Here is a 26,681-nt window from a genome sequence, read left to right on the forward strand (position 1 = left end):
GCAGAATTGTGCTGGGAGTAGTACAGCGTGCATCAAGACGCTGTGGTTGAACCGACGAAGGCTCTGCTATCCTTCAGTGCTTGCCGATTGCTTAGCTCTACCATCAACCGCGGACGGATCAGTGACTTTGATGCCCTGCCGGTGAAGAGAGACCGCGTCGACCTGCAGCGCGCAAATTCAGCAGACGGTCGCACTGATGATGCGTGATCTCATGGCCCCATGCTATGCAACACCATCAAAGTTGGTCCGCATAATCGTCCGACCCGCACGCTTTTGATCGGTCCATGGCAACGAGAACCGGTGCTCGTTTTGAACCATGCTCAGACGAGAGGCTGGTATAAAACGACCCAGATGCTCCCTCTGCTGTCCTCTAGTCTCGTTCTCTCTTCCTTCAGACCCATCCGACTGAGTCGGCAGCCTTCATACTTCGCTTCACCTAGCCTAACGCCGGACGTACCTTACGCCTCGCATCTGTCCCTCCTTACTTGACGACTAGCTCGATCCAAATCCCCCCACGCCAATTTCGAAGCAAAGATGAAGTTCTCCAACAACTTTATGATTCTCGCTGCCGTCCTCGTCGCATCCGTGGCGTCAATCCCCATTAAGAGAGACGTGGACCCCGCCCTCGTGCCCGACTTCGGTCATGCCGCGAATGTTAACCCCACCGGCACTGGTGACTGCGATGGCGCCGTTAACGGTGCCAACGGCCAGCCGATCAAGGTTCCCTGCAGCTGCCCCCCTGACAGGCAAACCTTCATCAACGTGAACATTGCTTTCTCCTTCTACCGGCCACCGTCGCCTGATGATACTTTGTAGGACTTGAACGCGAACGTTGCCGCCGGCCACGCGGTCAACAACCCGTCGATCGCGGTCTCCTTCCCCTCCGACAACTCCCAGGCCTCGCAGCTCGCGCGCATCAACGCGGCGCTCGTCACCCTGCAGAACTTGAACGGCCCCGGTGTCGGCTGCCCGGCGTCCTCCACCACCTTCGTCGCGCAACAGCAGGCGATCCAGTCCGGCGCCACCAACCAGGCTGCCGCTGCTCCTGCCCCCGCTGCTCCCGCGCCGGCTCCTGCTGCCCCTGCGGACCCCATCGCGGCGTTGGCGCCCTCGCTCGGCTTCTCGAGCGGCGTGAACCCGACCGGCACCGGCGACTGCGACGGTGCCGTTATCGGTGCGAATGGCCAGCCCGTCAAGATTCCTTGCAGCTGCCCGCCGGCACAGGACGTCTACATCAACGCCCTCAAGGCGAACGTCGCTGCCGGCCACGCTGTCAACAACCCCTCGATCGCCGTCAGCTTCCCGACGGACGGCTCGAACGCGTCGCAGGCGGCCCGCATCCAGGCCGCGCTCGTGACTCTCCAGAACCTGAACGGCCCCGGCGTTGGCTGCCCCGCGGCGTCCACTACCCTCTCCGTAAGTCGCGACGCTTCCGAGTTACGTGGGCACGCCGCTGACTCGTTTGCAGGCCCAGCTCAAGGCCGTCCAGTAAACGGCAGTAGTTCGCAGTTAAAAGGAGTCTCGGGAAAAACCTCATCTTGTATCGATAACATAAGTTATTGGCGTAATATCTGGCTGTCGCAGCTTAATTGGTCCAGTGCCGTGGCATTCTGGATTTGACATGAAGATACCCGTTCGTGCGTGAGCGGAAAGAATCAATGTTAATAGCAACGTGAGATGGCCGGTAAAGACCGTACAAAACAACCGAAGACCAGAAGAATCATACGAAACGAACGAGCTGGAGACTTCAGACTTTCTTTCCTTTGCTCAGCCCTAATAACTTGTTCTTCACGTCTTTCCCTACCTTGGATCCACCCTGAACGACCTTCTGCTTCTTCTTCTCGCTCGAGGCGTCCGCGCTCCGTTTCTTGATGGGTTTCTCCGCGGTACTAGAAACGGCCGGAGTAATCGCCCCCTTCGCCGCCTTTGCAGGCTTTTCCGACTGTGATGCCAATTTGTTGGTCTTCGTCGTTGCAGATGTGGAGTCGGGACCGGTGGTAGCCTTCTGCTTCTGCTTAGCCTTGCCTTCGCGAGTAGGCTCCGCCTTTGTCGCAGAAGATGACTCTTCGTCGTCGAAGAGATCCGCCGCAAGGGCACGAGGACTCTTCGATTTCGGCGGCGAGGACGAGGCCTCGTCAGCATCGGAGATGACGACCTTCTTAGCCTTCTTGGGTGCCGCCTCGCTGGAGGATTTAGATGCAACATCAGACACCGCGGACTTGCTCGTCTTCTTGAACGCTGAGTCATGAGAGGATTTGGCAGTTGCGACCTTCGCGGACGATTTTGAGGATGAGGCGCTGGCGGATTTCGTTGCCGGTGCCGCACCATCTGAGGTGGCGGTGATGGTCGACTTCTTGGATTTAGGCTTGGCAGAGGACACTGGAGGCTCTGTGGCGGTAGTCGTAGATGATGGAGTAGACGCCGATGATATCGCCTTCTTGGCCTTCTTCTTGGTCGCCCCATCGCTATCTGACTCCAGGGCCCGCTTTTTGCCTTTCTCCTTGCCTTTCGGGGGAGATGGCGGCGCTTCCTCCATTTCCTCGTCCTCATCCCCGTCCCCATCCTCATCAGTATTCTCCGCCTCGCCCTCCGAGGAGCTCTCAACCTCAGGCTTCTTCGCAACGCCTCCTAACCATCGGTCCTCGAGATTGCAGGTCCAGACAGGCAGAGCCGCGCTTTGGTTCGTCTTCACGAGAACGCTTTGAATATTTTCCCATTCGCCCTTGATGTGCTTGACTATCGCCGGGAGCGCGAGTTGTATGTTCGCCATGATCTGAGCTTGTGTCTGAGACGCCAAGCCAACCTTAACCGAACTGCAAGGAGTCAGAATCGCGGGATACGTTGACGAAACCGCCCAGACAGCAGGTCGAGATGTGGGAGCTCTACTCACAGACATGTTCCCTGGTTTGGGTGCATATACGTAGACGATACCGCGCGTTCCAATTCGCCTTTTAGGTCTTTCCGTGTCATGCACACGGGAATTGGCTGCCTGTAGTCATAATGAGGTTAATGAAGGGGCAAAGTCTCATAAACAGCACGCACTTCTTCGCCTTAAAGAACATCCCGCCCAGAAGCTTCGGGAGTAGAGGTATGACTCGCTCATCTGCGAGGAAAAGCCCGTTCTCCTGCAGCAATAACCGCCTGGCCTCGAAAGGCTTGAACTTGCCCTTGAGCTTTTCGATTCCAACGACACGAGAGATGAACTTGATGTTGTGCGTTGCCAATAAGTCCTTGTATTCGCGCTGGGGATCCTTGACGATGAGACAGATGTTCGTTGTGCGCGGGTCGACGAGGGGGTGTTTGAGGGGTCTGCATTGCACACTGTCTTTTAACATGCAAGCCTTTGATGCACATTTAAGATCGAAACGTACATCTTGACCGGTTTAAGCTTCTTCTCCGGTTGCATTTGCTTGACCGTGATCTGAAGCCATACGTTCTGCTCCTTGCCGGGTATCAGTTCGTGTTCTTCCCGCTTTTTCTCGTAGGCGTGGACATGCTTGAGGAGGGCATCAACAGCGCGTTTACACTGTTCGACGGATACGTTGGAGGCAATGAGTTCGTCGTTTGCGACGGTCATAGCTAGAAATACAGGTGTAGCGTCCACTTGACGAGGAGGAATATCTTGGTAGAACTTTTCCAGACTCCGCTCTTAGCCCCGACCCGCTGGAGGTTCGGTCTCCGCCATGTACGTAATATACACTCTGTCTCATTCGTCAATCGTTCGGGTTCGACTGACTATCAATATCTGCTGGGGTAACATATACATGCATATGGCACTACCGGAAACATCTTCAGGATGAAGCTTTGAAATTCCACCTTCAAGTCCGGTGCACCAGCCATCTTACAACTTGAAAATATCCGCGTTGACAGGAATGGCTTGTACGACGGGTATCCAAAACACGCGTACGCCTTCAACGTTCACCAGGGAATCAGCAATCAGAGATGCGGTATCTTCACTCAGGACCCATGTATCACCGGCATTCGTCGTACCAGTTGTCGACCTCGGAGCCGAATACATCGCGTGGATTACACTCGATCGCGCGATGACCCCAGTACTGCGTCTTCGTAACGCGAAACACGCCAACGCGACGGGTCCTCCAAACAGGGGACCCGATTTCCTTCTCTATATAGCCCCATCACCAGTAGTGTGTGGGCCGTCCGAGGGCGCGGCGTACATCCATCAAAACGTCGGTTTGAAGCGTTGATAGGAGTGAAGGGCCCATAAACCCACTCGGTAACCCTCGGGACTCGGGGAAAGTGAGCACGCATAGACTGTTACCAAGATAGCTAGGTAGAACCTCGTGGCCGCGCTCGTCGGGCAGAAGGAGCAGCGTACGAACGGTACGGACAATGACATGGGGATGCAACCGACGTGTGGGTTCCATGCACCCGCCCTGATACGACTCGGCTTCGGTCGCACAAACATAAGCTGGATCAGTCACCCTCATCTAAGAGGCGATGTAGCATGAGCACAGCGAGAAGGGCGAGTGATGATTCTCTTGATTCATAGTTTACTGGGAAAAGATTCTAGTCCCGCGCGAACGCCGGTGTACAATATGCCTGTCGTCAGCTCTCCTCGTTCCGCACTCGCCCACCAGTCGCAGATGGCATTTGTCACCTCGTCTCGTTTCTGTACGGAAATACGCGAGCACATCAGTTGACTGTCAGACCTTCCCGGGCAAGATCAACCTACCCCGGTGAAGTTATGATCTGCCTCGTCCACGTAATGCAAGTTATGAGTGCCCGGTGAGCGAGAGCCTAGCGCCCTCGCCCAGATCGTGGCATCATATCTATACGTCTCGGAACATCATCTCTCGTGGCTCCCTCAACGTGCTCTCATGGACTTACGGAGGGACAGTAGTGTCGGCTATCCCATGAATAGTCAAGGCATGGACGTGGGCGGGGAAGCGATCCCAGACGAGTGAATTGTCCCATGTAGCGAAAGCTTCGACGTCTTTTGGGCGAATGATCCCGGTCACGGGCTTGCCTGCCACGCGAACGTTCCATTCGTAGAATCCTCTAGCCTCGAACTGCTCCTTGTACGTGGTATTGAAGCGCTCTGCATTCACCAAGAAGAACGTTAGTTGCTTTGGGGAAAGGCCCACAGAAGCACCCACCCAGCATCTTCTTGATTGACATGTCAGCTGAATTGTAGTAGGATCATGCAATGGGATGTCACATACGTGCATCCTATATCGACCCGAGCAGTTCACGAATCCTCTGACTGTCTTTGCCTCCTCCGCAGTGCATACCCAGCGATAACCGATGATGCTGCCACGAGAATGTCCCACGAGGAGGTCTATCACGTATCCGAACTCCTTGATCAGATAGTCGGCGACGACCTGCAGGTCTTCCACGTCCTCCGCCAAAGCACCGGTATTCCATGTCCCTGGAGTCTCGTGGTTGCCTCTGCCATGTGCAATTACAGCATGAACACGATACCTCAGGAGCGTGGGGCCTCACCTGAAGTCGAATCTGAAACTGTCTAACGGGAGGCGCTGTGCGAGTCCCCGCTGATACAGATAGTCTTTATGTCTGAGTCACATAGATGATGCTGATGTCACGAGCTCATACAATGCGTGGGCCGCACCCGAGAGTCCCATGGAGTATCTTCAACAACCAGTTAAGTCCGACGCGAAGACAGTCGTCAAGTAAGCGGCACGAACAAGTGCGATCTTCCGTCCCTGCGTTGGCTTGTCCGGTTCAAGTCGCTCCAATACTCCCGCTATTGGACAGTCCGGGGCAAACGTATGCGGCACGCTCAGACGCGTGGACGTCCGAGTAGACATGGGCAAAGTATATCCTGATGCCAACCAGTTGGGGCGCGCAAGGTTGTCGGTGGGTCAAGACAACGTGCCGCTATGCCATGCAATCCGACGCCCCCATCCGCACATGTCATTGTCCCGCATACGAGCGGGGATTGGACGAACCGGTGTGTGAACTGTGCCGGTCGAGAGTACCCGCTTTGCCGGTCACGACCCCCGCGCGGCGACTGGATCAAATCGGTCCCGGGATTCTCTGGACGCCATCGACGTTCTCGACACTCGACTCAATCTGAATACTAAGAGCTAGAAGCACAAGGTCAAAATGATCTCAGCTCGGACTTGCCTATAGCGTGGCGTCGGCTTGAATCCGTATGGAACACTTGGGAATGGCAGGGTCTCCTCATGGGCCCGGGTGGGACCCTTGACGTGGTGCTGAATGACTAGAAGCTCTACACCAACTTATTCTCGGAGACTGTCAAGATGCGAGCCACCTTCTTCTTCCCGGTTCAATCCTGGTTGGCAATGGTGTAACCGTCGAGAACTCCAATCACTCGCGGTTCGGTTTCTTCTTCTTCTCGTTTCACAGACAGTATAGTACCGGATCCGAAGTGCTCTGCGGATCTGAAGGCCGCGCGCCGTCTCTGGGAATGTCCAGAACGCGTCACAGGACAACGTGAATTTGTTACTGCCACGTACTATGTCGCAGAATCGCGACGCGCAGCACTGGGTGCATAGGTATAAGTCGCTAGTTGCAAGAACGCGATGATCGAGGGCAATTGTCCCCGAGATCCGGTACAGAAATCATCCGGATCTGCGGAAGCCAAAAAATGAAATACAATACCAGTGCACGCTCAGCGATTCGCAGAACCCACGGCATCGTATTCCCCGAATGCTTGCTTGAGTGGCCAGATGTACCGCCACGTTCCATTTGCGTATTCTCTTCCCAACAATAGTGCGAGGGAGCAGCGAAGACGACGACGGCTACTGTATTGGAGTGATGTGGGATACAGACAGTTCACGTACGACGCTATGTACTAGAGACTTCTGCCAAATATGAATACATAACGTATTGGGTGGTGGAGAACGAACGCAATGCGGGAAGTTGCACGAACGAAGGTGGGCACAACATTAATCTAGAAAAGACGAGACGACTAGCTATTAAAACATTGGATTGGAGAAAGTTCCTGGACTAGAGCATATCCGATCCATTGCATACATGTAGATTCAGTGTTGGTGGGCCCCTGAGAGAGAGAAAATCCCGGGACGATGGTGTTGTGACCGGCCGGAGGAATTAAAGGTCGCTGTGCGACCGAACCTCGGCCATTAGTGGGTTGGTGGTACGGATACGGGGATTATGTTGGCGTGATTAAGGGGAAAGCGGACGATGTCGGTGCATGTCCTCAGTTCCGCCGGCACTGGGATCCGTGCCGCAGAATATCCGCACCAGAGCCGTTAACGCTGAGGCGTGGCGGCGGAAGAAAGATCTGGCGCGAGCATGTCAGATCGTCATCGAAGACAGCGTATGTGCCGTGATGTCTGCTCACCACCGGGAATTCAGAAGAAAGTCGGGCCGTTGCTGCTCGCGCCGCTGCGAATTGGGCCACCCTGGGAACCGCTGCCCGATTGCGGCTTGGAAGTGGACCCAGAGGGCTTGGAGGCGGGAGGCTTGGAGAACAGGGAGAACATCGCGAGTGTTGACGAGGATGAACGGGTGTGGTGCGGTTTGCAGGACGCCAAAGGGCTGGTTGGGTGGTATGATCAAGGTGTCGAGGAAGTTACACCGAGATCCAGACGATGTTCTGTCTGGAGGGGAGCAGTAGAGGATATGAAGATGCCCAGTTAGCGGACATCGGCGCCTCTTATATAGCCCACACTGTCTCACCGCCATACCCAGCAGACGCACCTTATTGACTCGAGACGAGTTCGGCCACGGTACCGCCTCTAGACAACTCGCCGCGGGTGCGAATCGCCTGAAACGTCATCCTGCTACGGCGTCCCCCTGCGACGGAACAGGGGAGGGGCGGCATACGTATCCATCAACGCCCTGGAAAAGTCCGCCCGGAAATCTCGTGCACCGCACAAAAAGGCAACATCATCATTACGGAGATCCGCGATCTTCGTGGCTGTTGTCGACTCAAAATGTAGGGATTGACGAGATACGGTTGAAGAGGGAGGCTTCTTCTCCCTTGCGCCAATGGAATCTCCGCAAGAAGCCGCATGCCGGATTAGTCTGCTCCTGCGGCGTCGGAGTCAGTGTCCCGGCTTTGCCATGTATATACCGCTCTTCACGAAGAGAGTTTGTCCGTTCCGCGTGTGGGAGAAGTCGGGGCGGAAGGACGGTCAGCGGCGAGCCACGCGATCAATGTATGGCTGTTCTTCGCCTTGTTTCACTGCCTTTCACCCGGCCTCTCTCACCCAAGCGCATTCTTTGGCCTTTTCCCGTCTAGCGGCATAGCCAAACGCGAACGTATTGCAAAATAATATCAGTGCCTGGCTTGCTTTGCTGGCGTGGGTACTCCTTGGCCGGGTGCATTCCCTCGTCACTCGAAGCTGTGGAACAGGTCGTACCGTCGTACCCGCGCTGCGATGCAACCTGTCTAGGGCCTTCAGGCACATTGTTTTCTGCACGCTTCTCTCGCTGAAAGAACGAGAATTAGCCAGGCTAGAATGTCCATCAAATTCAAGCTTCCGTCCTCGACCCTGGTAGGTAGGTCGACGCCGCGGCGCGTGGGACCTCGGGAATCCCAATCTCGTGCTACGTGCCCGCAGCTTGATGTTCCCGAAAGCGCTTGCTGCGATGCGCTACGCTTTTCCCCGCATAGCTCGATGCGGGTCGCTCTGACGCTCTTCTTGTGTTTTATCTCTGCCCATTAGGCACCGAGAAGACCGAGCTTATGGAAATGGGCCTTCCCTTCAACTGTGGTATTCTCGGTCGCGCGCTTATGGCTTTGGGTGCCTCCTTATCTTCCCAGTTCAAAACGAAAACTTTGCCGAATGACCAATCGGTTGACCTCTGGTAGAGGCGCAAGTTTAACCTGACGCTTCGTCGCCATGGGTACGGAGATGTCCAGGCCATACAGCTGCGGACGATATTTTCATCTGCACAGATGTCGCACAATGGCGAGCAGTCTGACTCAGGGATACGCACATACTGCCATCCGGCGCCGAGGATTCTATCGGCGGTCTAGTACCGTACGTGTACCACGCCACCACCGACACCGAAAGCAAAGACGCTTCTGCTTCTGTTGAACTGACAATACACTTATTCTCTTTAGAGTTGAGTTCGAGCTCTCAACCATCGATGACCACTACACGCACTGTTCCCGAGGCGTCTGCCTATTTCCGGAATGTCCTCGGACATCTCAGGTTACATAGGTGAGTGTCAGTGTCCCACTTATTCATCCGATCTTCATTCAAGGCCTACAACAATCGCTCGATCGGGCATACTAATGATGACGTTTTGGCGCAGCACCTCGGGCGGTCGTGCCAGTGGTGGGAGGCACAGTCAAAGATCTCAATCTGGCTCCTGTATCAGCGCGGCCATACAGATTCCAGACTTAGACTGCGTCGCCGCTACGAAGCCCAGTTCTAATAACGATTTGGCTCGCTTATGCTGTGCTCTTCATTGTGTAGAGGTTCCTGATCGCGCCGGCCAGCCGCCGGCCATGTATGGCAGTAGGGCGCTTACACGCTCGCTCACCCCCGGGCGAGTGGCACCGAGTTGTACTGGTACGTCTCCGCGATCTCTTCACGGAGAGCGGAGGTCGCGCGATATGATACCTGGAACGCACGCCGCGTGCATATGTCCCTGCAGCTCGTCAGTGTCGCATCATGCTTCTAGTCGGTTCGGTCGTGCAGCTGAGTCGCCGACCTTTTCAAACGCTCCCGTTCCTTCTCTGACGTGGCGGGAGCGACCGCCACGCCACGCCCGCCCGCCCCCTCCCTATCCGGCTTCGGATTCCACAGCGCTATAGTGGTCCGCGCCTTCTGAGGCCGTCGGCATCGGCGAATCACCCGCGCACGCGTCTTCTGTCCTCTCTTCCACCACGGGCCGCCCACCTTAGTTCTCGTCATCCCCAGTGGGCTCTGATGCAGGTCACTTTGGAAGCAAATTTGCACTCCCTTCCCCGGTCGCCAGCCGCCGGATTCGCCCGCGGGCGTCACCGTTTTCGGCAGTGCAGCCGACTTCAGCGACTGGCGAGAAAAACGGACTACAAGCCACCACTCGCGTCGCCTTCGATCTAAGTACGGACGAGTTCGCCGTCGCGTCGAAGCCTCCGTCGGCCCGTGCTACTCGGACGGTCGTATCGGACGGTCGTATGATCGGTGGAAAAGAGGAAGAGAAGCTACAGGAAGAGAGAGGGAGCGAGGGAATGCGCACGCAAGGCACGGTCCGTGGCTTGGACACCGGTGAGGATCCGATCCCTGGTGGCTTCGTCGCGGAACCAATGGTACGGGCTCCGCGGCACGAGCTGTCCAAAGCGCACGGGCTTCGCCATCATGGTTCGTTCCCATCCGCGTCTACAGCTTATTCTCCTGGGTTGGTCTCATGCTCGCTAAGGCTCCAAAGCGCTCCCGCACCCTGTCTCAGCAACCGAAGGTGTCAAAATCCGTATACATTTCTTTGCACGGTCTCCTGATCAAGCTACATGCGATGTGGAGAAGAAGGGAGGCATGGCATGTGCCTCAATCTGCAAAATTTCGAGGTCATACGACGGATACTCTTATTGTATTCCGAACCCACACAATCCCCTACGAGACCGCGGAACCTCTCATACTACTTCGCAGATGATCTTGCCGCTACGAAAACAGCGCGCGTCCGTGGGTTAGATTCCCGACGCGCAGCATGAGAGTGAAAACAGCGATGCGTACCTGTTCGAGTTTCCCTGCATGCACGCATGCGCCTTCTGAATATCATGCCAACCATACACCTGCCGAAACAAGCGACCCACACGTCAGTAAAATAAGCTGAAACGTTCTCGGGATATCTGGGCTGGCAACAAGGCTCGCGAAGGCAGAAGGAGCAGAAGCAGGTATACGCACGTGGTAGATGTACGTCCGGATTTGCCCATCGCCCTTCTCGCCCGTGATCTTGTCGGAGACTTCGGTTTGGAAACTATAGCCGTTCAGACGTTCCGTCAGCGAGAGCGCGTTTCAACCTTTTCGTGCGCGTGAGGTGGCGGCATGAGCCGAACAACAATCGCCGGGGACGGGGCTAGCCCCTTCCCGGGGATGGAATTCAAGGCACTTCGAGGTGGGCATGCATCGGCTGGAACAACATACCGGCGGATAAGCTCAGCTTGGTACTCCACAGAGCGTGCGCGGAGGGTCGCTGTAGAAACAGAAAATCTCAGCAACTGAACAATGAGAAGGGATGGCTGAGGAACACAAAAAGGGTGCTGGTTGGTGCCTCGGCAATCGCTACGATCACAGAATGGGATGGGAAGAAAGGTAGTATGGCAATGCGCATGCTACTCACAGCCCTGGATCCGCAGACGCTTGTACAAGATTGGCATGAGGTTTGCTTTGGGAACTTCGGCGCCTGTTGATCGATCGTGTCAGAGAATGATTTGCAATACGACGCTCGCATGCCACGACACGTCATGAAGGATTGTAGGCCCAACGGAGAGTGCGCCACAAACACGGAAACTTTGCTCGCGGACATCGTCTGCCGACGCACACAGGTGGGTCATGTCAATAACAAGCGTGTCACGATGTCGGCTGTGCCATCATAGCGCCTGGCCAGGGAAATCGTCGCGGCTAAACCTGCGTGTACTTCCACGCCCAGCCGGGACCCATCCTTCGGCAACAACAGCCGTAAGGCATCGTCGATGCACCCCGAAAATAACGTTGCAGCCATTCAAAACGCTCACCGCTCATGAGCGCCAACATCGTCATGCGCCCGTCGACTGCCAGCGCGTCGATGTTCCGCGCCCAATGGCTCTGGCCCACGAAATCGATGACGACGTCGGCGCCGTGCCCGTCCGTGACCTTCTTCACTTCTTCCGCAAAGTCCTGCGTCTTGTAGTTGACGGCGTGCGTCGGCCCGGCGGGCAAGGAAAGCAACCACGAAAGCTTCTCGGACGTCGAAGCGGTGGCGGTGATCGTCTTCCTGGGGGAGGAGTTGATCTCACGTTAGTATTGCGCCACGCGAGGGTAGGTCACAGACGCGGTGACGTACGCGCCGTAGAGCCTGGCGAGTTGGGCGGCGGCTACCTGTGTTCGACACGCGTCAGTAGGCGGGCAATGGAGCCATAGCCATATCGGCGAGCGCATCGCGTACCCCGACGCCGGACGCGCCAGCATGGATTAGGACGTGTTCGCCCTTCTGCAGACCCCCAATGAGGATCAGAGCCTGGAACGCTGGAGGTCATTTGGTCAGTCAAGCGGCAGAATCGGTTTGGATAACATGACCTACCTGTCAGGAAGTTTTCCGGTAGGGAGGCAGCTTCGACCCAGTTCAGGTGCGCCGGTTTCTTCAGCACGTGTGTCGCGGGCAAGACGATGTATTCAGCGTAGGCACCCTAGTCGAAAAGAGGAAAGGGGCCTAAGTTGCGACTCGATTTGGTTTGCATCGGAGACAAGACCTACCCCCGATGCTAGGCCGTACACTTCGTCATCTACGGCCCAGGCGTCAACGTCCGAACCCACCGCAGCCACCGTTCCAGCAAACTCGACCCCAAGGATCTGGTGGCAGGGTCAGTAAGCAACGGCTTCACGAATGATGCCCGCGAGTCGCAAAGCTGGATGTCTCGAAGCTCAAGGCACTGCTCCGACGTTCTGATATCGGAACGTGGAGAACGAGTGGCATGCAATACGCGATCGCCTTGATGATCGCAAGAAATCGTCGGAGGTACGATGCAAGTCCCCCTCGACCCCAAAGAAGGTAAAGCCCGGTTCGGGCATATGCGGCAAATCAGGACGGCCCTGTATGTCGTAAGGAAGACGTAATGCAGATAATCATAGCGGAGCCGTCTTCAACATGGCATGTCATGGGGAGAGCCGGTTTACCAGCAAGAAGTCAAGTGCGGCACACGTGCGATTGGAGACGACAATCATGCGGGACGGATTGCGCAGTGCGCCGATCCGGTATGAGATCGGCCCTCCCTGATACGGAACAAGGCAGACGAGCAATCTGTGAAGGGGGAAGAAGGATGGGAGAGGGAAGAGGCTCGGCAACTCGTTACGATGAAAGCTCCCAACGCACCTCCGATGCTCCCGGGGGAACGGGGTACTTGCCCTCCCGCTGGCTGATGTCCATTCGGTTGAGTCCGAAGGCACGAATCTGGCAGAAGAACAACAAGCGGATATTAACGAAAGGGTCATCAGGGCCGAACGGAGATGTCCAGGAATACAGCGATGGCCAGAGCGACCACCTGCAAGATCGCGCACACGATATCGCAACCCCATGCCATGCACGAACGCAAATCGCGATATGGCCACACTTGCGCCACGCCCGCCGCCATCGCCGCAAACCCAAACACCGAAAGAGAAAGATACTCACCTTCACGAGTACCTGGTCTGGTCCCGGAGAAGGTTTTGGGGCATCGCCGAGGTAGAGGTTCTCAATCGGTCCTTTGCCATCTCTGACCAACACCGCGCGCATCTGATTCTGAGCCATGGTTGGACTTGTACACGTTCGGTTTGTGGGTGTAAGGTACGAATACGCGATGAAACGAAAGAGAAGAGCTTGTTCTGGGCGGTCAGGACGTCGCAGGTTTTGTGTTCTGTGCGTGTCAGTGTGTGCGTCTTGACGCCATAAGCAATGGCATCATCGTGGTCGCTTTCTCAGCATATCCGGATATCCTTCACCGGTGGACCAATCACAGTTCCCGATAATATAGAATAGTATACGCGCATCGGAGCATAGCAGAAGAAGTATAAGATTACTGGCAGCTGCAAGGGTTGACCATAGAGGGAACTTGGATGGATTTATCCGCGCACCGGAGGAAGAAAGACGCGATTTCAAGCGTTTTTTGCGCTCGGCTTTCTCCACGTTTACCGGCTACGCGACTGCAGGCGGCGTTGCGTTGCTCGTCGTTCAAACCTTCGCCTTGTAGGATTGGCATATACGCGACAAGTATACTCAGCGAAGGAACATCGTTTACCTAGAGTACACTTTAACTTCAAGCTTCACCCGGAGAGGACGCGCACACGGTGAGTAGCGCATATTCATTACTAGTGGTCATTCCAGCCTACTGTGCACTACTGAACTACCACCCATCAGATGAGTGCCGCCGTTGCCAGCGCCGCCAGCGCCGTCGGAATTGCAGTGGCCGAAGTCGCCACCACCACCGCGCGCACAACCCGTCGCCGCCTCTTCCGACCCGTGCACCCGACTCGCCGCCCTCCCCCCATCCGCAAATTGCTCCCGCTCGACCCAGAGACCCGCCTCCCCATTCCCCACGTCCGCCTTACCCTAGGCGACACGCACCGCGCCCGACTGCTCGACCACTACCACACCACGCTCGCCGACGACCTCATGTACATGACCTATACGCACGAGCCCGGTCCACGCAAACCGCCGCGCAACATCCGCCTCACCTACGACCCGGCGGATCCCTACGTCCGACACCGTGCAAACCCCCCCGTGGGCGGGTCGCAGGTCGGGCGCAAGCCCGCGCCGCCGTGCACGCCGGAGAACGTGGTGCGGCTCGAGAAAATCGTGATCCACACGATGCAGAAGGAGGCGATCGCCAACCGGCAGCAGCTCCTCGGCGCGGTCATGGCCCTCCGCGCCATCACGGGCGAGACGGCCCAGGGCGGTGGCCGACATACGAAGACGGGCGTCGAGATCATCCGCGGCAAAAAGTCGTCGGGTAGCACCTGGAAGGGCAAGAACGCGCCGCTCGCATGCAAGGTCGAGCTCACCGGCCCGAAGATGTACGATTTCCTCGAGACACTCGCCGAGTTCGTCTTCCCGCGCTTGCGCGAGTTCAACGGCATCGTCCTGCCCCCCGCCCGCGCGAACATGCAGACGCCGAGTGGTGTCAGCGGCGTCGTCGAATTCGGCCTCGAACCGGACGCGATGGGCCTTTTTCCCGCGATCGAGGTCAACGTCGAGGCTTACCCGCGCCTTTACGGAATGAACATCCACTGCATTACCAACGCCGAGGGCCAGGGCGCGCAAAACAAGGCCAGGGCGCTCATATCTGGGTTCCAGATACCATTCATCCGCAGGCCATATCCCTAAAGGTTGCGACGGCCAGTTGGCTCGAATATCCGCAGGGACACGCTCTGGGTTCGCGCCGTTCTCAGACGGCGGCTATGTATATACACTAGAGCCGTGCTACTAATCACCTTTTGCTGTTCGTGCGTTCAGTGATGGTTCCTGGCCCCTGAATTTGGGATTAAGTTGCGTCTATACTAACTGGCTTGCGAGAAAATGATACAAATGCGACGACAGCGATCCATTCGAAAGTAAGGAGAGGATAACACCATGATAAAAACGGAGACTGCGAAAGAGCGAGGGTGTACAACGGTCATCAGCGACCGTTGAGATAAGGAAGGGCAGTGGTTGAGGTGGTGATAAAGCCATTAACGGAAAGATTCGTCGACCTGCCAGGGGATGTCTCCAAGCCGTTGCCTCGGCCGCGACTTCGACGCGGCTCTAGTAGTAGTGCTCAACGGCGGTGGATTGTAACCCGTACTGTGTCCCGGCGGAGGCGTGCCGGCGGCGGGAAGCAAGACGCCCGCATTCGCCTCGGACGCCGTCCTGCGGAAGTTTTTCTTGGGTGCGACGCCGGGCTTGACATCCCCCGACCCGCTCCGCAGATTGCTTCTGCTCTGCGCAGGCTTGAGGCCAGGCGCGAGAATCGGTTTGATCTCTCTCGCGAGCTCCCGCACTAGCACCGCGTTATCCTCCTTACTGAGCCGCGAGACGATCCCATAAAGGCCGAACCGCTCCACGACGGCGACCCTGTTCGGGTGCGACTCGCACACGGCACGCAGGATACGGAGGAGCTTGAGGCGTACGACGGCTTGCCCCTTGTGGTGTGATAGCCGATCGGTGATGCGGTGGAAGAGCCGCGAGCGGGCCATGCCAACCGTGATGCGAGTTGACATACGAAAAAGCTTGAGGTACGGATCGAGCAGGTTCTCAAAAGAGTTGGTCTTCGCGGAGACGAAGCAACCAAGGAGGGATTCGAGCGCCTCGGGTTTCATGAGCTCGTCCTCTACCCGTGCCATTTCATCTTGGAGCCTGGACCATGTCGTGAGCAAGTGCCCAGAGCCCGCACAACAACGACATCAGTGCCTACCATGAGATGATTGACTCCAAGGCACTGAGTTGAAAATAGGGATCGGCAAGAAGCTTCAGGTACAGTGAAAGGCCGTCCTGTTGCCATAACATGTTACGACAGGTCTTTCCAGCGCTTGCCAAGTCGCAAAGAATCTATGGATAGCTGTCAGCTCTGCACCCACGATCGTGGCGACGAAGGTGCCGCACCGGAAGAGCAAACTGCTTTAGAGGGGACTTCGCCTCGATCACCCGCTTCAAACTGGGAATTATGCCAGCTTGCGCAGCCTCTTCCTGCCTGGACTTGTTCAACCGGCACAGATTGAAGAGAGTTTGGAAGATGTGATTTGAAATTTCCTGGTGGATGGGAAGATATGATTATCAGAGAAACGTATTTCACATGCAGGAATGGGCGTACGGTACTGTATGGGCCTGCGGCTTGCTCCTCGAGTATTTTCACGAGGATCTCGATAGCGTTGGCATTTTGTAGCACTTCCAGGAGCGTGGCATTCATGGACAGATGCTTGACGCATTTAAGCATATGAACCAAGTACTCTGGTTCGAGTAGTTCGCATCCTCGCAGCAATCCTATGAAGGTCAGTTTCACAAAGGGACTGGCAGCCTTGGGTTTTGATACATACTTCTGATGATCTTGCGCGTCCCAAGCGCATTGCGCACGTGAACGTCGGACTGCGATACTTGGCAGAAAATGACCATTATTTGGATTATCTTCATTCTCATCTCCGCTGAAAGCTCGTCACGCATAGTCATTACGTTGAGTAACGCCGCGGAGAGTGGGTCCATGAGCCCTTCACGGAGGAACATGCGGCAAAAATCGTTCTTGGTCGTCGGACTCTGCAGTTCGAACACGCTGCCGATACCATTCAGCGCGTGGACGACGAGTTGCGTCTGGCGTTCGTAGTCCTCGTCCAACAGATCGACAAGCACTTTCAGCCCCCGACACCTATGATATATATGAGCGAGAGTCACTTTCGCACATCAATGGAGCTTACGCAATGAACATCTGCAGTGTGAGCACCGATGTATGGCATAGCAAACGGATGAAGTGCGAGGCTTCAAGTCGGCACTCTTCTGGATATCGTTTTGAGGTGTAACCCATAACGACTGGAATACCGCTGTGGGCGCATCAGGGAAGCCGAACAAGTGATCGTCATGTTGCTCACCCGATGAGACAAAAGCTCTCTAGGAAACCAATGTCCTCATTGACCAGCTAGCGACGATTAGTACAGTGCTACGGGAGAACGAAGCGGATTCGCTGACCAGGTTGATGATCTGGAGTAATTTCAGGCTCACGTCTCGCATAGTCTTTCCTTCCAGGACTTCAAGAATGGCGAGCATGCCATGAGACGAAACAAGCTGTCCTTGCATCTCGGGAGAATCAATGAGGATATTGTACTAGAAACGTGAAGGGAATCAATTTTCGCAGCTTCACTGTGGACAATATGACGGCAAACCAATTGTTCAGATGCTTCCCGCAACTGGAAATCGGGAGTCGCCGGTGTCAACTCGTCAAGAAGCTGATTGACTTGACCGCACAATCTTGCGTACTTGTCGCGCTGGAGGTTGGTCTCCAAATCATCCTCATCGAAGCCCTCATCAATCTAGATAGTCGTCAGCATGACCACGACAGCAGACGAATCATCTGTGTACCTCAGCAAATGGATCTTCATCGCTAGAGCCTTCATCACCCAACTGCAGGCTGATTTAGAACTGTATGTAGGTCAGGAACTGCGACATACCCATGACTTATTTGAAAGTCGAGTATTGAGCTGAAGAGTCTGCATTGGTTGATCCGAAGCTTGGGACAATCAGAAAACTGCGACAATAGGTATGAGGAGGTGATCCTTACAAGTACCGACGACCTTGCCAAAGACGTCTTCATAATCCTCCTCGTCGTCCTCAGCGTACTTCCCGAATTCGTGAGCGCGTCCATGAGAGCCATTGGCGCCTGTTGTTGATGTCGAGCGTCCGTGACTTTGGCCCATGGTCGTAGTTGGCTGTGAGTAAGAGCGTGCAGACATCGGGCCTGGCACCGCTCCTGAGGGCAAAGATACCAAAGGCGATAACGAAGGACGCCTCTTTGGTTTTGACGAAGCCGAGCCGTCCGGGTGGGATAGAGGCGCTGTCATCGGAGCTGCTGGCACGGTGCCCAGTCCAACAGTCTTGATATCATCGGGATGGAAAAGACCGCGACGAAGTGAGTTTTTCATCTAGATGACAAATGCTGAGCAAAGGGAAAGAGAGTAGGTCAAGGCTTGCCAAACCTTGAAGGAAGCGACCTTCTCCGCAAGAGTATCGTCATCATCTCCGGCGAGGTCTGAATAATCCTCCTCGATCGTGCTCATATCTTCCGCGGGTAGACCGGCTGCCGGTGTAATGGGACTTTTGGTAGTGGGACGGATGGTTCGTGCGTTATCTTCCGCAACAGCTTCATGTTTGGCCGTCTCGTCGTCGGACTCCGCCGTCGTCTTCTCCAGCGCTGCAGGGTCGCGCGTGTTAAACCTCTCGTCGCAACATCGAATCAGCGCACAAGTCACAGACCTTGAATCTTGGAAAGACTGATACCCTCCTCGAAGTCGTCATCCCAATTATCTGTCTGTTCCTCGGGAGCACTCCGCAACGCAAGCGACAGCGGCTGTTGAATCTTTTCTACAAGACTCGGTCCTCCTGGCACGGTGAGCATGGGGCCGGACATCGCTACAGGCGCCTTTAACCGGAGGCCAGTAGGTGCTAGTAGCGTTTGTTGTGATGAACCAGATGAAGATGAGGACATGGAAGAGGGCATGCTCCCATTGGAGGAGGAGGTCGGCATATGGGCCGTCGTCGGCGATGGCGGGTGGGCATCAGGTATTGAGATGCCACGATGACGCGACGGATGTTTGGAGGGACGAGAGGGAGCTGAGGTAGACTAGTTTCAGTAAAAGAATTAGATGACTAGAAGAACCCTCACATTTCAACGCTTCATTCCACTCCTGTACCTGCGCCACAGCTTCGTCGTAGTTGTAGTTGCTCAGCGGTCTCCTTTCCGGCCCATCGCCATTATTGGACCCGCCCCTGTCCTTCCTCTCTCGTTTTCTCGGCTTATCCTTATCCACGGACTTATCGGTGTCCTTGTCCTGACGACCGGTCTCCCTATTTGCATGCTCCTCCGGATCCTTCAGACTCCTCCCGACCCGGCCACGAGCTTGCAGCATCCAAGGGTGTCTTAAAAGCTTCTTCGCTGATATGCGCAGATTGTGGTCCTTCTGGAAACAATGATAGAGGAAATCTTTGACGATCGGGCTCGCGCCTTCTGGTATCGGAGGACAGTCATCCTGTACAATACGGAAGAGAGCCGGCATTGGGTCCATCCCGGCGTACGGCGGCTTTCCTTCGAGGAGCTCGATGACAGTGGCGCCAACACTCCTGTAAATGGGACGGTGAATTCGATGTCCGTCGAGGGGCGTGGAAGGTCGTACCAGATATCAGACGCCGTGGTTGCACCCGTTTGTTCTATGACCTCAGGAGCCACTGTTAGGTGCCAGTCAGGTTAGAACCCATTCTACAAAGAGCCGGGCACTTACTCCAATATGGACTTCCAACCACCGCAGCATCCACAGCACTGGCCGCCGCCGTGCTAGCGACCCCGAAGTCGGCAAGCTTCACGGTCCCATCCTTGTTGGTGAGCAGGTTTGCACCCTTGATGTCGCGGTGGATCACACCCTGGTCGTGCAGATAGACGAGGCCCTCTAAAACCTGCGATATATATACACCGACAAGGTTCTCCGGGAACTTGCCGAAACGTTTGCAGATGTTGTGGAGGGAACCGTTTTCGCAGAACCTAAAGATAGTTGATGAATTATATGGTGGAGACGGGCTCAAGGAAAGGAGCCCACTCTAAGATAATATACAGATACTCGCGCGTCTTGATAAAACCCTTATACTTGACGATATTCGGATGCTAGGCATGTTCGTCATCAGCCTGTTGACTGCATAACACTCGTAAGACCTTACATTCAAGTTCTTCAATAAATCAATCTCGGACTAGAAAAGGTAAAATGTTAGGGCTGCGATGATTTTGGCGTGCCATCGGCGTCACGCACCATAATCTCCCCTAGGTCCGACTTCGGGATGTTCGCGAGCTGTATCTCTTTCACTGCGACGGTTTCTCCCGTCACCCAGTTCAGGGCACCTATGCGCATCACCATTCGCAAATAGATTGTGCGAGCCATGCACTACGCCACCCACGGTACACGGAACCGAAGGCGCCCTTGCCGAGGCAGTCTCCCAATTGCTAGACGCAGTGAAGCCTTTCAACATGTTGTGTATGGTACACGCAATGAGGCACTGACGAAATCGCTCGAGAGAGCCTTCGGGCCGCTCGAAGAGCTCGCGAGACTCGTTGAGGCCGACATGGTCGCCCAAGGGAAACGATCCTCCGATGCCTCTACGCGCCTTCCGCCGCACTGCTGATACCACGTTGGCCGTAAAATTCAACAAGGCCAGTCAGATCGCAAGATGTGAAGGTTGGTGTGGTGGGCGGAAGCAAAGAATAGCCTTGTGAGGCGCGTTCATTGTGATGGCTCCGTTAGGAACCAAGTCGCGTCGTGACAGGAAGAGTCGTTTCCTTAAGCTTAACCGCGATCAAGCCCGTCGTTCGTCAGGCTAGTATAGTATAGTATGATGTACATAGGCATGGATCACATAGGGGACAAAGTACATGAATGGGATGTTCGCAATGCTGATCAAACGATGGCCCGGAATTCATCGCAGTGCATCAGCTCTATCAGAAGATGAACGCAACTTGGCGAGAAGTACGATCATTCATCCCGAGCACCAGCGCATTGATGCGCGGCTTGCTTCCTGAAACCGCACTTCAAGATATGCAAGTCAATGGCGCTGATAAAGGGTTGAAGGTGCCTGTCCAGGAACTCAGTGCGTTCCTCGTCAGCGAGTCGGCACATTGCGTCAAACTTGACCTGCGTAAGCGGTGGTTAGCTCGTTATAAGAAACGGGAGTCAGAACTCACTCCGCTGACTCCGAGCTTTCGAAACAGAATCGGTAGGTGACCCTGGTGCATCGGTGGGTCAAGGCCAGCGAGGAACCGCTCGACTACACCTAGCGCGAGATTCTCCTTCACGGGAACTCGTTGCGTTGCAATTGGGGCCATCGCGGCACCATCATGAGCGACGCTGGGGTTTTCCTCCACTGAGTGTGGCGGATTGGTAGTATTGCCGTGAGCAGTCCTCGGGCGCTTCTCCATGTTGACGGAGACAAACCCACGAAATGCCCCAGGACATGTTGAACCAGTATTCTTCTGGGCGAATCGTGGACCAAACCATGTCAGCGATTGGCGTGAGCGCGCGAGGAGCATATCATTGCCTTCTTAGCAAGGGGGCAGCCTGCATTGACTTCAGGTTGCGCGCTGCCAGGGTTCCTTTGTGAGGAAGGATAACGCGCGGGACGGCGCCTATCGCGCCGCAGGCGGCTCGACTGCTCGGGTTCAGCCTGTGGCTGCGAACCGCTAAGTTTTACACTACTTAAAACATGTAAGTTGCGAGTTAATCGTGTTCAAGCCTGCAAATCTCACGTCTGACGGTGCCAGTACCGAGAGAGATGGTCTCTGATTGGCCATGCATTTTCAAATTGCTTAAAGAACGGGAACTGGTCGCATATCTGGAAGCAATGTCAGGACCGACAGAAGATCCAACGAACGGCGTACACGCCTGTTTGATCACTTCGAAGACGGCGGCTTGGCCTTGTTGACCAAACGATTTGTTGATGTCCAGATGCCTCTCTGCAACCCTCATCATGGCCTGCTAGTTTTGATCCACATCATACGAGTAGTCCATGAGCACATAATGGAACACACACCTTCACAAGCTTCCAAGGGAGCCCTGGGTCATCCGCGCCAGTGGTCATCGCGATACGCTCCTCCATTGACAATTTTCGGCCTTCCAGGGCCAAAGGGGGCCGCTTGATGTAAACTGTGGGCATGATCGTTCGAGCGAGATATCCACCACTTCTCGAATCGAAGGAGGTATATATACTGCACGCCCAAGAAAGACGTAAGTGGTGCATACCGTCACTGGCTGAGACCACTGCGGAATGGTACCTCGGTCATATGCTCAGCCTTAAGGCAAGTCTATCGGGTCATTGCAGTGATCACCGTCGAAGTACAGAGGCTAGCCCATTGCGGATTATTCAGAGTTCAAATCCGCGAGGGCCTTCACATCGAAATAACTGGTACCGAGCTGCGTGATGAAATTCACCGAACGAGTTCACGGTGAAAGCGCGACGGGGTTGAGGTTACTACTGTCTGAAAGAAGGCAACTTTTCGCACGATGCCCAAGCGAACTGGACGGGTAGCAGATGTTGGACCGATGATTTATAGTCAGCTCAGGGTCGATGAACTGAGAAGAGCTCCGTGGAGGTGAGCTTGATTGGAAACCCACCGGGCCTCTGCGATACCAAGAACGACGATGCTAAGCAGTTTCGAAGTTTGTTCACAAGACTCGATATCACGTAGGTGGTACGAGTGTAGCGTTCATTGCGAGTTGCAGTGTTTGGGGGGGGGATGCGATCCCACCATTAGGTAGTTGCATAATATGTGCTAATCTTCAAAGGGGTAGAAGTAGGTAGTACACTGCACAACGAGGCAGCATCGTGACACGTCTCTGATAACGTATACGATGATCTTGTCAGCTCAAGTATCGTTTTCCGTGGCTCATCTGACTTTACGAGAGCAAGTATACGATTTGGCCGCATCGAGACCAACGAAGCGTCGTGTCGCCGCGGCAGGACGCACACGAGGCAACTCCAACCGCAGCCCAGAGGAGTAGATTAATCGCCGTTATCCGAGCTTCGAATATCATTAGGCCTCAGGATCCAAGGCTGTAGGGCAACATCAAAAGTCTCCAGTCCAAGTCGTATACTCCATGTCGTGGTTGGTCTCAAGCCAGTCTGTGAAAACAACTTTCGCATAACCCTAGGATAAGGGCGAAGCACTCGGCAGGCTCTGCTCGCAAACCAGGGGAACGGGGGTGCCGACATGTTCAATCCATCCGCACTATGCCAAAAGAGGGGCTCTAGCGTTTCTGCTTCCCCACTGCGCGCCGTTACGGTCTGTGGATCGATCGTGCACACTCAACGATGGATGCTCTCTATCGTTCACCGGCTTGGAGACGGCAGGACTCCGAGCCCGCCGCATCTCCCCAGTAAATGTCGATGTCCGACTGACTAAACAATGTTGCTCCAGCTCACCGGGAGCGGGCTGACGCAACTCGTCGTAGCGGACATGTCGATATACAACCTTCCTACTTCCGCGGCCGGAGAAGCGACCCCTATGAACCCAAGATAGCTGAAGATACCGGAAATTTTGCCGGCAGTGGTGCGCCAATGACGTTCCTTACGCCCGTAGAGCTAACTTCGGGGCGGCGATGACATGCACGGCTCCGCCCCCGGAAGCACAGATCCCCCGTGGAGCCCTCCGTCCATCCGAGCGACGATCACTTCCGCGCTGGGGCGGCTTCTTCACCGTCGGCAATTATTCGAACAGAGGGCGTTGGCTACACGCCTAAATCCGGTCGTCCCGATCGTCGACGACCCGAGTCGATCATACCCGCCTGCAACACTGGACTGGACGACTTTGGCTTTCGGTGGCCGACGAGGCAAAATGACGCAGGAGATGGCGGTATATAAGCTGAGGCATGCAGCACGACCGACGAAGCATTCGAAGCCGAACAAAGACCCATCTCCCTCCTCATCCTCGTCACGCAATCAACGACGCTTATCAACGACTTCGTTACATGATGTTCTCCACCCTCCGTACCTTCACCCTTTGGGCCCTGGTCGCCAGCGTTCTCTTGGCCATCCCGCACGCAGACGCTGCTGCACTCAAGCAGGCGCAGATGAAGGACCTTCGCGAGCGCGCGACCCCCGTCCAAGCCCGCTCCCCCCAGGCCTCCCAAATGCGCGCCCGCGCTCCCATCCCCCAGGTTTCCCAGATGCGCGCCCGCGCTCCGGCGCCGCAAGTCTCCCAGATGCGTGCTCGTGCGCCCGCCCCTCAGGTTTCGCAGATGCGCCGAGCGCCCGCACCTCAAGCCTCGCAGATGCGACGCGCCCCCATCCCGCAAGCCTCGCAGGCGCGGCGGGAGATGACAATCTTCGACATCGCCCCCGAGCGTCGCTGCCGCCGCGATTGGCAGAGCTGCCCCATCTTCGTCGAGAGCAAGCTCAAGGGATTCGAGTGCGTTGACGTCCAGCACGATCTCGAGTCGTGCGGTGGGTGTGTTACCAACGGCCAGACCTTCGGCGATGGTGGTCGCGACTGCAGTGCCATTCCGAACGTCGATAGCGTCAGCTGCATGAAGGGGCAGTGCATTATCGGTCAGTCAACACATTTCTCTCGTGCGGTCGGGTTCATTGATCTAATGCTCCACACCAATGTTTAGAGCAATGCGCCAGCGGTTACGTTAAATCTGCAGACGGGCATGACTGTGTTGCATCGAAGGGTCGCATCTGAAGTCAACCGATCATTACACTTCACTTCGTCTTGACAGTTAATCTGGATAAAATCTTCATCAAAACTACCGTGCCTTCAATCCTCCTCGTCATGTTCCCTGCATTCTTACCGTAGATTACTGTCATGCTAGATTTTTGTCGATAGAGCTGTCAGCAGCACATTGTACCCGACGTTATCGCCTGCAACGTTAAATTAGATACTTTGGATAGTATTCCCGACCATTAGTCCGTTTGCTATTGTATCATAATTGTCTTCGACCAAAATCAATCTCTCATAAAAGATTGAGACATCCCGCGATCAGTGGTCTTTTCTCAGGAAAGTTCGTCGGGTTGATCGTAGTATACTTCCGGATAACAACGAAATATCAACAAACGCACAACATCGATAGGAACATACTCAACAATTCGACAAAACACAGACACCTGTACATATCCCGCGACACCTGTACATATCCCGCGACGAGACCATGATAGCCAGATTGATGATAGTACATTTGACGGTTATGGGAAGTGGGGAGCGAAGGATTAAGATCGAGGGAGCGATACGGTGGTATGGAAATGTGGGGACAGCCCAAGCACGAAAAAAAAACCCCAAAGTCACTCCTTCACGCGTTTGAGACTTTCTCCCCGGAGCTGGAGCGCCTCCGTGAGGTCGTCAAGGTCCCACTCGCACACACCGAGTTTGCCGATGCAGCGCTGCAATTTATTTTCGAGCCGATCCGCGGGCATAAGACACAGTCGGTCGAGGCGAGCCTGTATCCTCGATAGGGAGATTCGATAAGTAAGCTGGTATGAACCTTTTAGAGGGGGGGGCGGGGGCGGGGACGGAGAAACGTGGCCAGTGGAGAGGAAAGAAAAGTTTGGGGGGAACTGGGCCAAGAGTCGAGGAAAGGGCTGCAAACCGTGACACACTACTCGCCTTGTCGATGCCGTACCGAGCGAACGCGCGCGCGATCTGTTCTCGCGGAAAATCGAGCGTGTCGAGGAAAGCGAGGACGGCCGGGTCTGTGACCCCGAGCTGGGTCGTGTGCTTGGAGTGCGGGGCGATGGTGACGGACCGCTCGCGGGGGGTCGGCGTGCTCGGTGACGACGGCGACGATGGCGGTGGCGAACTTGGTTTCGCAGCGCTAGAATGAGAGCTCGAACCCTGAGCGTCGGTTGAGATATACGTTGGACCGATCAGTTGGCGGTAACGCGGCAGGTCGATGCTCACCTTGCGATTCGCCCCGCGAGGTGGGCCAATTTTTATACCGGGGCGAGCCTCCGCCTCGGAGGCTGAATCGTCGATGGGTTCGGGCGTCGATCTTGAAGAATCGAGCGATTCGGAAGGTTGTGTTGGAGACTGTGTGCGACCGGTTTTTTTATGAAAGATAAGAGAGGGGGGGTGGAGTACAAGGTCTGCGGCGAAGAGAACTGACCTTTTTCACCTTCCTGCCACGGTTTTTCTCCGTTGGAGGGCCTCGCAATATCTGTGCCTTACGACCCCGAGTCCGGCGGCGCCCTCCGCCCATGAGCCCACTGTGGGTGATATACCGCTCAATCGGCCATGCGCCCTCGAATCTCTCGAAGATCGGGTACTCGTTCGTCACCTGCGTCGATATATGCTGAACATGAGCGAAGCCCGATCGCGAACGTGAAGACGCGGTAGCCGTCCGCTTTTTTCGAGGCTCGCCTTTTCGATAACCGCAGCTTTGACTTCCGCACTCTGCTTGGAGAACCGTTTGCCCTCCGTGAAATCGGCTCGTACCGTCTCGCGGATGAATGCCTAAGCAGAAAGAAAGAAAAGAGGACAGCATAGCGATCCCGCGCTTCGCTATCAATCATCTGTCGGAATCTCGAGGATGGAAAGTACTAAACCCATGCAGGGACGAGATCGGCGAGTTCTTGGCCGGTGAGGAACGGTCCGAGGACCTGGCTCATCGTCTTGCCCCGGAGACCGTCCGGCCTACTGATGAGACCCGCCATGTGGTACGAATCTACTGGTGGTAGGGAGGCAGCTCCGTCGCAAGAGAACGGAGTGCAGGGTGAATGTAACGGAGTACGTAGTTTAACCGTAGAGTAAGCTTAGAATGGTGGCGGCTCCGCCGCGACTGAGAAATCACAATGTTGCCGCGCCCGTTGGGCGCCATATGGTCAAACCTATGGTAACCGAATGG

The 26,681-nt window shown here is 55.5% G+C and overlaps 10 protein-coding genes across 10 annotated transcripts; 4 read left to right on the plus strand and 6 right to left on the minus strand.

The window, feature by feature from the left end:
• Window positions 1–26: 26 nt before the first annotated feature.
• Window positions 27–1,666, plus strand: PUNSTDRAFT_97244 (uncharacterized protein). Its single transcript, XM_007379993.1, has 3 exons — window positions 27–762; window positions 817–1,416; window positions 1,469–1,666. The coding sequence occupies exons 1-3, from the start codon at window positions 535–537 to the stop codon at window positions 1,490–1,492; spliced, it is 852 nt and encodes a 283-aa protein (XP_007380055.1). The 5' UTR covers window positions 27–534; the 3' UTR covers window positions 1,493–1,666.
• PUNSTDRAFT_124322 (ribosomal protein L1) lies at window positions 1,647–3,577 on the minus strand (the record flags this gene model as incomplete). The annotated part of the gene is made up of 4 exons (XM_007379994.1): window positions 1,647–2,813; window positions 2,891–2,989; window positions 3,043–3,309; window positions 3,372–3,577. The coding sequence occupies 4 exons, from the start codon at window positions 3,575–3,577 to the stop codon at window positions 1,748–1,750; spliced, it is 1,638 nt and encodes a 545-aa protein (XP_007380056.1). The 3' UTR covers window positions 1,647–1,747.
• Window positions 3,578–4,485: 908 nt separating this feature from the next.
• Window positions 4,486–5,832, minus strand: PUNSTDRAFT_118309 (ectomycorrhiza-regulated esterase). Its single transcript, XM_007379995.1, has 8 exons — window positions 5,667–5,832; window positions 5,593–5,610; window positions 5,464–5,537; window positions 5,184–5,409; window positions 5,118–5,127; window positions 4,849–5,059; window positions 4,694–4,790; window positions 4,486–4,630 (listed from the first exon to the last, which is right to left on the minus strand). Exons 1-8 carry the CDS (start codon window positions 5,787–5,789, stop codon window positions 4,505–4,507), a joined length of 885 nt encoding a protein of 294 aa, XP_007380057.1. The 5' UTR covers window positions 5,790–5,832; the 3' UTR covers window positions 4,486–4,504.
• A 1,327-nt stretch (window positions 5,833–7,159) lies between these two features.
• PUNSTDRAFT_110959 (uncharacterized protein) lies at window positions 7,160–7,585 on the plus strand (the record flags this gene model as incomplete). The annotated part of the gene is made up of 1 exon (XM_007379996.1): window positions 7,160–7,585. The coding sequence occupies one exon, from the start codon at window positions 7,160–7,162 to the stop codon at window positions 7,583–7,585; it is 426 nt and encodes a 141-aa protein (XP_007380058.1).
• A 2,558-nt stretch (window positions 7,586–10,143) lies between these two features.
• Window positions 10,144–13,475, minus strand: PUNSTDRAFT_97251 (quinone oxidoreductase). The gene is made up of 13 exons (XM_007379997.1): window positions 13,270–13,475; window positions 12,973–13,050; window positions 12,357–12,452; window positions 12,184–12,289; window positions 12,049–12,128; window positions 11,947–11,981; window positions 11,639–11,877; window positions 11,245–11,307; window positions 11,049–11,097; window positions 10,809–10,881; window positions 10,638–10,696; window positions 10,327–10,565; window positions 10,144–10,268 (listed from the first exon to the last, which is right to left on the minus strand). The coding sequence occupies exons 1-12, from the start codon at window positions 13,384–13,386 to the stop codon at window positions 10,538–10,540; spliced, it is 1,023 nt and encodes a 340-aa protein (XP_007380059.1). The 5' UTR covers window positions 13,387–13,475; the 3' UTR covers window positions 10,144–10,268; window positions 10,327–10,537.
• Window positions 13,476–14,205: 730 nt separating this feature from the next.
• PUNSTDRAFT_31407 (ribosomal protein L5) lies at window positions 14,206–14,937 on the plus strand (the record flags this gene model as incomplete). Its single annotated transcript, XM_007379998.1, has 1 exon — window positions 14,206–14,937. A coding segment is annotated over one exon (732 nt), but the record flags the coding sequence as incomplete, so codon positions are not given.
• A 177-nt stretch (window positions 14,938–15,114) lies between these two features.
• On the minus strand, window positions 15,115–20,516 carry PUNSTDRAFT_118312 (kinase-like protein). The gene is made up of 22 exons (XM_007379999.1): window positions 20,355–20,516; window positions 20,251–20,296; window positions 20,106–20,194; window positions 20,017–20,046; window positions 19,899–19,963; window positions 19,587–19,843; window positions 19,482–19,533; window positions 18,974–19,428; window positions 18,565–18,921; window positions 18,288–18,502; window positions 17,873–18,233; window positions 17,763–17,821; window positions 17,674–17,715; window positions 17,478–17,624; window positions 17,284–17,418; window positions 17,187–17,233; window positions 17,016–17,138; window positions 16,644–16,966; window positions 16,421–16,590; window positions 16,213–16,359; window positions 16,025–16,158; window positions 15,115–15,966 (listed from the first exon to the last, which is right to left on the minus strand). The coding sequence occupies exons 1-22, from the start codon at window positions 20,415–20,417 to the stop codon at window positions 15,303–15,305; spliced, it is 3,981 nt and encodes a 1,326-aa protein (XP_007380061.1). The 5' UTR covers window positions 20,418–20,516; the 3' UTR covers window positions 15,115–15,302.
• A 306-nt stretch (window positions 20,517–20,822) lies between these two features.
• On the minus strand, window positions 20,823–21,265 carry PUNSTDRAFT_110963 (uncharacterized protein; the record flags this gene model as incomplete). The annotated part of the gene is made up of 2 exons (XM_007380000.1): window positions 20,823–20,981; window positions 21,032–21,265. 2 exons carry the CDS (start codon window positions 21,263–21,265, stop codon window positions 20,823–20,825), a joined length of 393 nt encoding a protein of 130 aa, XP_007380062.1.
• A 1,927-nt stretch (window positions 21,266–23,192) lies between these two features.
• On the plus strand, window positions 23,193–24,793 carry PUNSTDRAFT_49803 (uncharacterized protein). The gene is made up of 2 exons (XM_007380001.1): window positions 23,193–24,390; window positions 24,456–24,793. Exons 1-2 carry the CDS (start codon window positions 23,814–23,816, stop codon window positions 24,524–24,526), a joined length of 648 nt encoding a protein of 215 aa, XP_007380063.1. The 5' UTR covers window positions 23,193–23,813; the 3' UTR covers window positions 24,527–24,793.
• Window positions 24,794–24,840: 47 nt separating this feature from the next.
• On the minus strand, window positions 24,841–26,608 carry PUNSTDRAFT_49805 (uncharacterized protein). Its single transcript, XM_007380002.1, has 5 exons — window positions 26,383–26,608; window positions 26,198–26,290; window positions 25,944–26,114; window positions 25,445–25,867; window positions 24,841–25,278 (listed from the first exon to the last, which is right to left on the minus strand). Exons 1-5 carry the CDS (start codon window positions 26,488–26,490, stop codon window positions 25,123–25,125), a joined length of 951 nt encoding a protein of 316 aa, XP_007380064.1. The 5' UTR covers window positions 26,491–26,608; the 3' UTR covers window positions 24,841–25,122.
• Window positions 26,609–26,681: the final 73 nt, after the last annotated feature.

This window comes from Punctularia strigosozonata (genome assembly GCF_000264995.1).
Source record: "Punctularia strigosozonata HHB-11173 SS5 unplaced genomic scaffold PUNSTscaffold_2, whole genome shotgun sequence".
Taxonomy (NCBI): Eukaryota; Fungi; Basidiomycota; class Agaricomycetes; order Corticiales; family Punctulariaceae; genus Punctularia; species Punctularia strigosozonata.

Excerpts from the sequence above, each read along its gene's own strand:
- PUNSTDRAFT_97244 (XM_007379993.1), top strand. The coding sequence starts at position 535 with ATGAAGTTCTCCAACAACTTTATGATTCTCGCTGCCGTCCTCGTCGCA. Across the intron at positions 763-816 it reads ACAGGCAAACCTTCATCAAC|GACTTGAACGCGAACGTTGC; the intron begins GTGAACATTGCT and ends GATACTTTGTAG. Across the intron at positions 1,417-1,468 it reads CGGCGTCCACTACCCTCTCC|GCCCAGCTCAAGGCCGTCCA; the intron begins GTAAGTCGCGAC and ends ACTCGTTTGCAG.
- PUNSTDRAFT_118309 (XM_007379995.1), bottom strand. The coding sequence starts at position 5,789 with ATGTCTACTCGGACGTCCACGCGTCTGAGCGTGCCGCATACGTTTGCC. Across the intron at positions 5,410-5,463 it reads AGTTTCAGATTCGACTTCAG|AGGCAACCACGAGACTCCAG; the intron begins GTGAGGCCCCAC and ends TGCACATGGCAG. Across the intron at positions 4,791-4,848 it reads GCCGACACTACTGTCCCTCC|ATATGATGCCACGATCTGGG; the intron begins GTAAGTCCATGA and ends CGAGACGTATAG.
- PUNSTDRAFT_97251 (XM_007379997.1), bottom strand. The coding sequence starts at position 13,386 with ATGGCTCAGAATCAGATGCGCGCGGTGTTGGTCAGAGATGGCAAAGGA. Across the intron at positions 11,982-12,048 it reads CTGGCGCGTCCGGCGTCGGG|GTAGCCGCCGCCCAACTCGC; the intron begins GTACGCGATGCG and ends TGTCGAACACAG. Across the intron at positions 10,566-10,637 it reads ATGCAGGGAAACTCGAACAG|CGGCAAGATCATCTGCGAAG; the intron begins GTACGCATCGCT and ends CTGTTTTCGTAG.
- PUNSTDRAFT_118312 (XM_007379999.1), bottom strand. The coding sequence starts at position 20,417 with ATGTCGGCCTCAACGAGTCTCGCGAGCTCTTCGAGCGGCCCGAAGGCT. Across the intron at positions 18,234-18,287 it reads AGAAGGTCGCTTCCTTCAAG|ATGAAAAACTCACTTCGTCG; the intron begins GTTTGGCAAGCC and ends TTTGTCATCTAG. Across the intron at positions 16,159-16,212 it reads TAAAGCAGTTTGCTCTTCCG|ATTCTTTGCGACTTGGCAAG; the intron begins GTGCGGCACCTT and ends AGCTATCCATAG.
- PUNSTDRAFT_49803 (XM_007380001.1), top strand. The coding sequence starts at position 23,814 with ATGTTCTCCACCCTCCGTACCTTCACCCTTTGGGCCCTGGTCGCCAGC. Across the intron at positions 24,391-24,455 it reads GAAGGGGCAGTGCATTATCG|AGCAATGCGCCAGCGGTTAC; the intron begins GTCAGTCAACAC and ends ACCAATGTTTAG.
- PUNSTDRAFT_49805 (XM_007380002.1), bottom strand. The coding sequence starts at position 26,490 with ATGGCGGGTCTCATCAGTAGGCCGGACGGTCTCCGGGGCAAGACGATG. Across the intron at positions 26,115-26,197 it reads AAGCTGCGGTTATCGAAAAG|GTGACGAACGAGTACCCGAT; the intron begins GCGAGCCTCGAA and ends ATATCGACGCAG. Across the intron at positions 25,279-25,444 it reads CTCGGTACGGCATCGACAAG|GCTCGCCTCGACCGACTGTG; the intron begins GCGAGTAGTGTG and ends TCGAGGATACAG.